General features: G+C 45.0%; 1 protein-coding gene across 1 annotated transcript in view; it reads left to right on the top strand.

Annotated features, from left to right (window-relative positions):
* The first annotated feature begins 1209 nt into the window (after window positions 1-1209).
* The window catches only part of LOC131259750 (transcription factor collier), a 51517-nt gene continuing 43359 nt past the window's right edge, over window positions 1210-9367 (top strand). The window contains exon 1 of the mRNA XM_058261326.1: window positions 1210-1451. Coding sequence (XP_058117309.1) covers window positions 1330-1451 — 122 coding nt within the window. The 5' untranslated portion in view covers window positions 1210-1329. The remainder of the gene's footprint in view (window positions 1452-9367) is intronic.

Genomic DNA, 9367 nt, shown 5'->3' with positions numbered 1-9367 from the left:
CTTTTCGTACTGCTGGGAAAACCGAGCGGCGTTTTTAACGGTCGCCCTGGGATGGGAATAGGACAACCGGTAGTCGATCCGCCGTCGACCCCCCGCTTACTTCCTGGCCTTGTCAAGCACTCGATGGAGTGAGTGGTGCATGCGTTTTCCCTTCCCGTTCGCTTTGCTGCAGCAGAGGGATTGTAAATAATTCCCTTCGCGAAAGAGATGGCACACACGAATCCTCTCGAGTCGCGTAATGTCCATTGGATGCAGACGAGGGTAAAGATGCATGGTTTCCGCATGTCCTGGGTGTGTGAGTGTGTGTGTGTCTGTTTCCCAAAATTCCCGCACCACCACGGAACGGAACGAAGTGACGGCACCACGTGGAATGAGATTGGCTGGGACATATCGACTTCTTTCTCGCTCTCGCTTTCGTTCCTTCCCTGCTGACACACGGACGGTCGGATATTCCGGCGTCGCGAGTCGAGTTCGAGCTGGTGTGTGCTGGTTGCGCCGTGGCTCGTGTACGACATCCGAACGCGCGCCGACCGACGCGAGAGGACGTTACGATCGTAACTTTGGCCCGTACGGATTTTCAGTTGGGGTTTAGCAGCCACACGGGACGAACGTTTACACTCTCTGGAGGGATCGCTCCGGGTATAGGGATTTTTTTTACCTCGTCGGCGTTTTGGCAGGCCGTGTCCGCTTCTGCAACCGCTTCCTTGTCGCTCGCCACGTTCCCGACCTGATAGTGGGTTCGATTACCCACGCGGGTGTTCGATAGGCCGGTCGCAAATTAGGCCCCAGTGGATTGTCCTAGTGTCCGGTGATTCCCGGTGTACCGCGGTCTTGCAGTTGTCTATCCTCAAGCAGTAAAAGTCTCCAGAGAGGGTCCTCCGATGATGATGTTACAAATCTGAGGCTTTCCGAGCGCGCCAACTCCTGAGTTCTAATGTCCCAGCCGGTGTACTAAAAGTTCGAGAGTGACAGTTTATAAACTTCCCGAAGACGAGAACACGCAGTTCAAGTGTAGTCTAACAGCGTTTCAGCTTTCAGTGCGCGATTGAATGCGGTGTTAGTGTTTGTGCTGTGTTTGTGACTTGGTGTGATTAAGCCACGTGTGTTTCGTCCTTAAGGGAAAAGACACACACACCCGGGCACGTAGGTTCCCCGAGGTTCCTCGAGGCAGGAGGACGAAAGTTGTGGTCCACGGTGTACGATAACGGTCTCAAGCTGCGTTCGGACGAGACCGTGCCGGGCTTTAGCTCGGCCTCGCCCTGGCCAACGCTCGAGCTGGAATGGGGCCGCAAGCTGTACCCGTCCTCGGTGCCGCGGGGCGCCGGAGGCATGATGTTCGGCCTCCCACCGACCGGGGCGGACATGAACCAACCGCGCGGTCCCATGACGTCGCTCAAGGAGGAACCGCTTGGGGCGCGAGCCTGGATGCAGCCGGCCGTCGATCAGGCGAAGTAAATACCCATTTAAAGTTTATCGCGGATGAAATACTTACTCAAGGAACTCTTGTCCTAATTTAGTCAAACAAGTAGAGTCAATTCGGTGTGTTTTCATTTTATAGACAATGGAAGCGAGGGAAAGGCTTAAAGTAATCCATTGAGATAGTAATTTTCCCGATCAGCTACCAAATCAGGTGCCCATTTTTAAAGGGCTCTCTTAATTTTACGCGGTTCATAAATCATCCCTACGCTAGCGGGCCGCGTTGACACCTCGCGCTGGCCACCCGGAACTCCGGTAGCGTTAGCCATACCTAGTTTAGCGACAACAATTAAGATTGCAACGATGCGATATAAAACGCGACGCCGATTTTCCCGCGCCACGGCGATTTATGATCGCGGACTTTTCGCATAATTTATGCGCCGCAAAGCTGCATGTCGGTTTCGGAGCCAGTTTGCGCCAGCAATTGTGTGCTTGTGTTTTTGTGTGAGCAATTTGGAAGCAGAAAGTACCTCATAATGCTATTTTTCCCCTGGCTGGGTATCAGCGTCTGCCAACAATCGATGATGTTGCCGTCATCAGCAGCGATTCTATCGCCAAACCGGTGCTCGTTAGGATCAACCTCCGATACCTGGGCTGGGTGGGGGAGGGGATGTTTGAAACTCGGAAAAGCGCAAGGAAAGCGCAGACTGACGGCACACTTCGCTCCACTCCACGGCCAGAATAGAACTCACCCCCTCGAGCCGAATCAAACCGACCCCCGTTTAAGGACGGGAGTTGGAGGTTCGTTTTTTCGGTAGCTCGCCAGGAAGGTATACACTAACACAGAAACAGCCAGAATACCCCCGCTCTCCTTCCACAAAAAAGACGCAATGTTTAACTTCATCGTTGTGTTGGTGGTGTTGATGGTGCTCCAGGGCATCCCGAGCAGATGTTTAGCCAAGAAAAAGGATACTCGGAAGGAGCCACTCGCGTGGAGCAGGTTCCCCGGCCAAAGGGGATGTTAAGTGACTAATACGAATGTTTGTTTTAACACCCCCTCCTCTGCTCCGATTGGAGATGGCCTCCGCGGTGTACGTGGTACGAGGCGGGAGAAGAACGAAATTGAAACAACCCGCGGATAAATCGTTTGATCTCGGTCCTTCTGGCCGGCGTTGGACTTTACTCTTCGCTTTTCGCTTGGCGGTTCACTGTTTTTTTTGTCTTTTCCTTCTCCATGCAATTGTTGCTCCTGGTCAGAAGAAAATCGGTACGATCGGGGTATATTCGGCGGTTTGGAACGATTTTTAATCTTCACACCTTTTTCGGGTGCATGTCGATAGCGATGCTTTTGTTTCAACATCTTTTATGGGACTTTTTTTCTTTTTCTCAGCGGTTGTCCATTCTCCGACGGGGTTTTGGAGACACAGAACTTTTTTGTTCTGCTTGATATTTCTTTTCTTGTTCAGAAAATTAGCCACCGATTTGTTCAACAAGATGCTATCCTTCGCCCTGCGAACGTTGGAGTTGTCTCAACTCGCGTAATCAACGACAAGATCTGGACCGCGATAAGAGTTGAGAGTGGAAGGGGAATGAAAAAGGAAAACAAAATCGCCAACGGATGAGCGGAAAAGTTAACTCGAATGTTTTTAAAAAGAATTTTTCTCCACCCGACGGCATAAGAAAACTTTGGTTCACTAAATTTCATTTTAGTCAATTTACAACACTCTGGCTTCAGATTTAATGGATGTCACGAAGTGGAGCATCTTTTGTTTTTCAAAAGCCGATGAACATGTCGGCCGAGGAAGCAAAATTGATTTATGTCCCTCTTATCTTTAATGGATCTCTTTGCAGTTTAGTGTTTCATTTTCTGTTTGCTAAGCGTTTAAGCAAAATTATCTTCTTTTTTTTGCTCCTGCATGGCCTTTGGTGTCAGTAAGGTTTCATCATGGCTGATTTTGAGTGTACTTTTTGCAACTTTCGTTTGTGTGAGGACAAAGTGTTAAAGTTACTAAATGTATTTAAAGATCTTACTTAACGATAATTGAAAAAATTATAGCACCTTCCATAATTAAAACAAAAAGGCTATTCGCAATAACCTTCTTCCTATTTTACCGTCTATCAAAACGAATGAGCAGAATAATTAGAAGCTAATTAAGGGAACGTAATAAATTGATAAAATCGCCCGCTAATCCCCGTGTATCGAGAATGGCACGAGCGTCACATAATTGAAGCTTTACCGGTCGGGAAAGAAGTCTCTCCCCCAAACGCGCTTTCATGATCTACTTGGAACTGTTTGCGCGTGACATGGAGCAATTTGTTGTGCTCCTTTTCCGATGAGGCTTGTGGGATACTCCGATAAGCTAGAGGGAAGCGTTCGCTTTTGGTTCGTTTCCCAATATAGTCTTGCGACGTCACATTTTGCCAAAAATATTTCATGTCATCGAGGGCACATACCCGGTCCAATATCCTCCGAGCAAAAGGGGATATTTTCGATGATCTTTTATTTTCCCCGGATAAAATTATAGCCTGTATGCTTTTCTTCGGTCACGAGAGATAACGATTGTAAGAGTCTCGGATTAATTGAGATGTATTCTTGGAAGCTCATTATTTGTCCCGTTTTAGGTGAACTATCACCACAAAAAAAAAAACGAAACATAACCCATGAACCCTTTGGTCAGGGTGTAGCCTTGCTAAGTTGGCTGTATTTATATTTGTTTGATGAAGATAGCTTAATTCCAGCGAAACAATCCGTAAATAGAACCAACACACGCAACAAAGTTACATTTAGAGATAGCTTCGTGCCTAAGAAAGGTGCAATAATTTTACCTGGAGTGCAAACGTTCATCTCTTTAAAAGAATCGATTTTCATCGTGTATCATTGTTTCAATCGGGTGAAAATACAAAACAAAAAACATACTCTGATAGATACATTCTTGGTGATGAAGCAGTTCCCTAACTGTCTATCACCGCATTCGAACTCCATTTTATGCGCAATTCAGCCAAAATGAACATTCAACACGTCATCAGAGATAAACCCTCCTCCCCTCCCCTCGTTGGGGCGGGCCAGAGATGAAGGGAAACACAAACGAGCATATCATCAAAGCAATTTCGGCCCATAATTTGGGCGGCCATCAAAATGCGGAAGGCTTTGCACAATTTTTGGTTGAAGTCCGCTTGGTTGCGCAATTGCGAAGCCGGGGGTTGAGAGGACCGCTGAAAGGTACGTCCCAACATCGGATCTGATCGAAATTCGTTCGATTGACGATGACGACAGGCACGGGAGCGATTAACATCGTTCATGGCAACCGGAATCATGTTGTTCGGTTGCTACCTATCCGATTATCCGGATGCCAACACCACCACTATCATCATCATCATCATCCTCACCATCAGAATCGTTAGTAGCAGCTTCGGTATCGTAATCATCGGGGAAAACTCATCGAAAGCCAATGCCGAACCGACAACCACTTTGCCGATGCCGGTGGTAATGATGAGGTTAAATTCAAATTCAATTAATCCTACGATGTGACACGTACAAAACCAGTCGGCGGTGTAGGATGAGAGTTCCGGATCGTAATGTTGTTCACGGCGGAACTATCGGCTTCGGGAGGTGGCGGGGACGTACCTTAACGCAACAGGATTGAGGTTGGGGCTGGTTGAAGCCACAATTGTGGTTTTCCGAGTGCGCACGGAATGGTGAAACACAGGTTGAGTTTATAGTTCGGTTTTGTGGCTTCATCAAGTGTCGGTTAATGATGCCTGACGGTAAATAGATGCGAAGGGTTGATCCTGGTGAGGTTCAGTGATGGTGTGTTTGTGTTTGGTGATTGTTTCGGTTTTTACGGTCGGGAAAGGATATATTTTCCCTTGACATTTGCTTCATTGACAAATAATCAATGAGTATTTTTGATGTGGATGATTTATAAACATTTCAATAAAACCTTTTGAAAATTAGGCTCAACTAACAGTAGAATTCAGTTTGAAATTAATATCTGTTCATAATCAGATAACCGGCTGGTATAATTGATATTAATGGAGGGTATTGACACAGTTCGAAATGAGTTCCAAATTTAATAAACCTGTTTCATAACAATAATAACTACAAGCGGGATGGGAAAAAAGTCAAGCTGACTCCACAAATTGCAACCATAGATGCAACTCGCAATACGGAACTCTACTTCCACCTGTCAATCGTTTTAATCACCGCACTCTAATCGAATTTCCCGACCTGCATCCGGTGCGGTACCGTAATCGAATTAAACACCGCGAAAACACGACGCAAATCGCGACATTTCCGATCAGCGTATTTTAATTCAATACCGCCTATTTGCTCCGGGCGGAAGCTCAAATCAAATCATAGTTGTTTGCGCGAGCGCGAGTATGGGAAAATTATCACTTTGTCGGCATCGCGAACGATGAAATATATGGTGTGGTCCCTCTTTCCGCTCCTATCCTTCCGGATTCGCCAAGCGCCCTGAAAAAAGCACGAATTGGGATTAATTTTGCTGCGAGTTTTGTGAGATTGCATGCCGATCTGTCAATCGTCGACTCAATTAATGTCGCGAGTAATTAAAATTAAACCGTGTCGATTTGGTGGCCTTTAAACGGGAACACAACTCGATTTTGGGTTTTGTTCGGTTCGGGAGAGGAGCAGCAGATGTTTTTGTCCTTTTTCCTTTTATCCTTTTTGATAGCGATCAGCTGGGAAAAAGAGCCAATAAATCTTTGTTTTATCGAAAACAGCTTCAGCAGCTACCAAAAATTGTAAATTCACCTAATTATTTTATTAGTTCTTTAACTATGAACAGTTATAAACAGCTAACATTCTCCGCAAAACTGGCAAGTTTTTCGCTGCCTTTATATAAGATTTAAAAAAAAAACAAATTTAATTTTGCAAAGAAAACATATTAAAAGACAGTTTTACTTGTTGATCTTTTTCTAATGGAAAGTTTAAAGTATTTATAAAATTTTTTATTAAACTAATTTTGGCTGAAAATAATTATTAAATTTAAGAAGGCACAAATCATCTCCCTATTCTGACCTTAAAGATTCAAGGTTGTTTAGTTGTTCATATAGTTTCAGTTTTTGTCTCGATTTAGTTGCTCATAGAATAAACGTGCTAAGATTTAGACTATTCATGGATATTATATAAGATCATAGAATTTGGTATGGTGCAACGATTTGTTATAACAGTAGACAGTCTCTTTTGTTTTCTTATAATTTGTTTCCAAGAAATTTGAATTGAACAATAATCTAGGGTTGAGTTCTTTTCAAACAGATTCTAATGCGTATGCACTGCGAAAATACCTGTTTGTTGAGCCTCTAAGAAATAATTTAGACCCCATATGAGCCCGATTTCCTTTACTTCATATCACTGGCGGATGGCATCAAGTATGTAAAGCACACCAATGTAACCAAGTCAGGAGCTATATTATTTCAATTTTTGCTTCAAGAAAATATTCACTTTTTCAGAATAGACGATGTCATTCGATAACACATCTTTTCCGTTTGAACCCTTTCCAATTTTCCATGTTATTTTTTCTTTCGGTGAGTTATTGCACGTTCGTCTTTGGGACACGATTCCCAAGCGGGTTGTCTAACTCCGGCTCGTTGAATGTGTCTTCATGTCCAGCTGGGCTGTCCTTGTCAATTTTGCACTCTAGTTTTTGGCATCTATTTGTGGGTAGCATTTTTTCACTCCTCCGCCTCCCTCTTTACTTTCCCCAGTACCAAACAATTGAACATCGTAATTCAATTATTCACCTAAAGCTAGATCCACCCGATCTTATCGGGCACAGAGATAGAATAGTCAAAGCGAAGAGTGGCCACAGAAAAACGGATCGTTTTGTCCGAGAGATTCTTTCTCGACTGCCGAGTGACACACTGTTCAGGGTGGTTTATGTCATCTATTCTCGATGGTGATTTTTGTCGGAAGATTCATTGCCTCTCGCCTTTTTTTCAGTTCTTAAAGCATCGACAGTTTCCAATCAAATGTGGTGCTGTGAAGTGAAAGACAATTTTTGGCCTTAACCATCTGCTCGAGGATGTGGACCTTTTGTGGAAGTGTCCTTCGTAACTCGTGGTTTTCGGTTTCTGCTCATGTATTATTATTGATGTCCGAAAGTCCCGCGCCGGTCCTTTGTCCGAGCATCCAACACTGGGCAGCCAAATTGAGCATGTTCCTCTGCTCCTCTGCAACGATTGCAATGGACCAGTGTCACACAATTTATCAAACCGATAAATTTGATTAGTAACCAATTTAAATTCCAGTCTGCAGCAGAGCACCCCAATGTGTCTAAAGGTGAATTCGCAATCGTAGCATTCCTTCCAATTCAAAGTGAAACCTAGTGCACTTGTTGTGTGGTTCTGGTTCTTGTGCTAATGTTAGGACGACATGTGCGTAATTCAAACTGCTCATTTCTGAAAACCCGGTAAGAACCACAGCCCATGAAGCATCCTTTTGCCATATTTTTGTTTATTACCCACGATCGTTGGTATGGCTCGTAATTTGGGCTCATCGTCCTGCGACGGAACGCATAGGACATGCAGATGTTTTCGATTTCGGAACCGTTGCACTTCGGACTGGAACGTTCGGAAAACGACAACCCGTGGCTCAACTTTCCCGGGACTGGCGAGAGAAGCTGTCGTTCCTAGCACCCATGCGGTGTCGGATTCGGTACGGGGAGATGGCGCCTTCATAAATAGTTCGAGTGCGCCCGAGAATGTCATGGATTCGGGGAAACTGCGGTCGAACATGTTACTCGTGTGTTTTGGGAACGAAATTCGAGAGGATACAATTCACAGGCAATTTGAAGAACACACGCTTGGCTCTATTAGCCAAACAAATAACCTTGTTTGGAGTGAGATAACACAGCAAAAGAGATTTAAAGGCAGCTCAGAATAATAAAGCCTTCGGATGTGACACCATTAAGAGAAAAAGACACCACAGATAAAGGCCAGCAATTAGACCTTTATCTACCGTTTAAGAGTATGAATTATTTGATCTTCCATTCCATCCCACCTCTCCCCAGGCGGAACGCTGCAACGAACGAACGATGGCAAAACGCACATAACCTCAATCAACACCTCACACGGTCGATTTGCTCGTACCGGCTTTTCTGGTGCATTTATGCATTTTTGTGTCCGCCTCCTTCCGTCAGGCGTCATACACTGTATCACAACACGACCAGTTCCACATAGACCGGACCGCCCCGGAGGGCATTCGAAGCATAATCCACGAGTTTTCCCCCCGTCCTCCCATTCCGAATCCGAACTCCCGGATGCTATCCAAATCCGGTGTGTGCAGAGTCGGATTGCAATAACGCTGACTGGCTGCTGGTGAGCCTCCCGTTTTGCCAATTTATGTTCAACAAGATTCCTGTGTCCGACACCTACACACACACACACAAACACCCAGACCACTGTGCAATCGGACTGCCCGGGAGGATATTATCAATATTTCGATGAAATTTTATTGGCCATACGTTTTGAATAAATTTGTACTGCTTTGCATTGCTAATGGCTCTTGCCGCGTTAATGACAGCGCCATCGGTGTTCGATGTGTGTGTGTGTTTTGAATCGGCTTCTACCTACATTTCTGGCATAGTGGGTTGTGTTTTCCCTCCGGAGCCGTCGTGTTGTGAATGTGGTTTTGTGGGTGACTGTCCTGGTCACGGAACTAACACCAATAGGTACGCACAGGACGTTGGTGAATCGTTTGTGTCATTGGAAGTGGAGATTCGGAACTATTCTTTAACGGATTTTCCGCCTCTTCCTGGAGCAGTACCGTCAGAAAATGTTTACCCAATATTTGGACATATGTTTGTTTTTGTTGGACTGCAATATCTTTAATTTTCCTTAAACCTTTTCGAACTCCTCGTCAAAGCTCGTTTGCGTTAGTTGCTCAGAATGCTGGTCTTTAACATCTGATGCATCAGAGCTTACTGATAAA

This window comes from Anopheles coustani, chromosome 3 (assembly GCF_943734705.1).
Source record: "Anopheles coustani chromosome 3, idAnoCousDA_361_x.2, whole genome shotgun sequence".
NCBI lineage: Eukaryota > Metazoa > Arthropoda > Insecta > Diptera > Culicidae > Anopheles > Anopheles coustani.
Note: the sequence above shows the minus strand (reverse complement) of the source record. Positions and strands in the feature narration are given on the sequence as shown.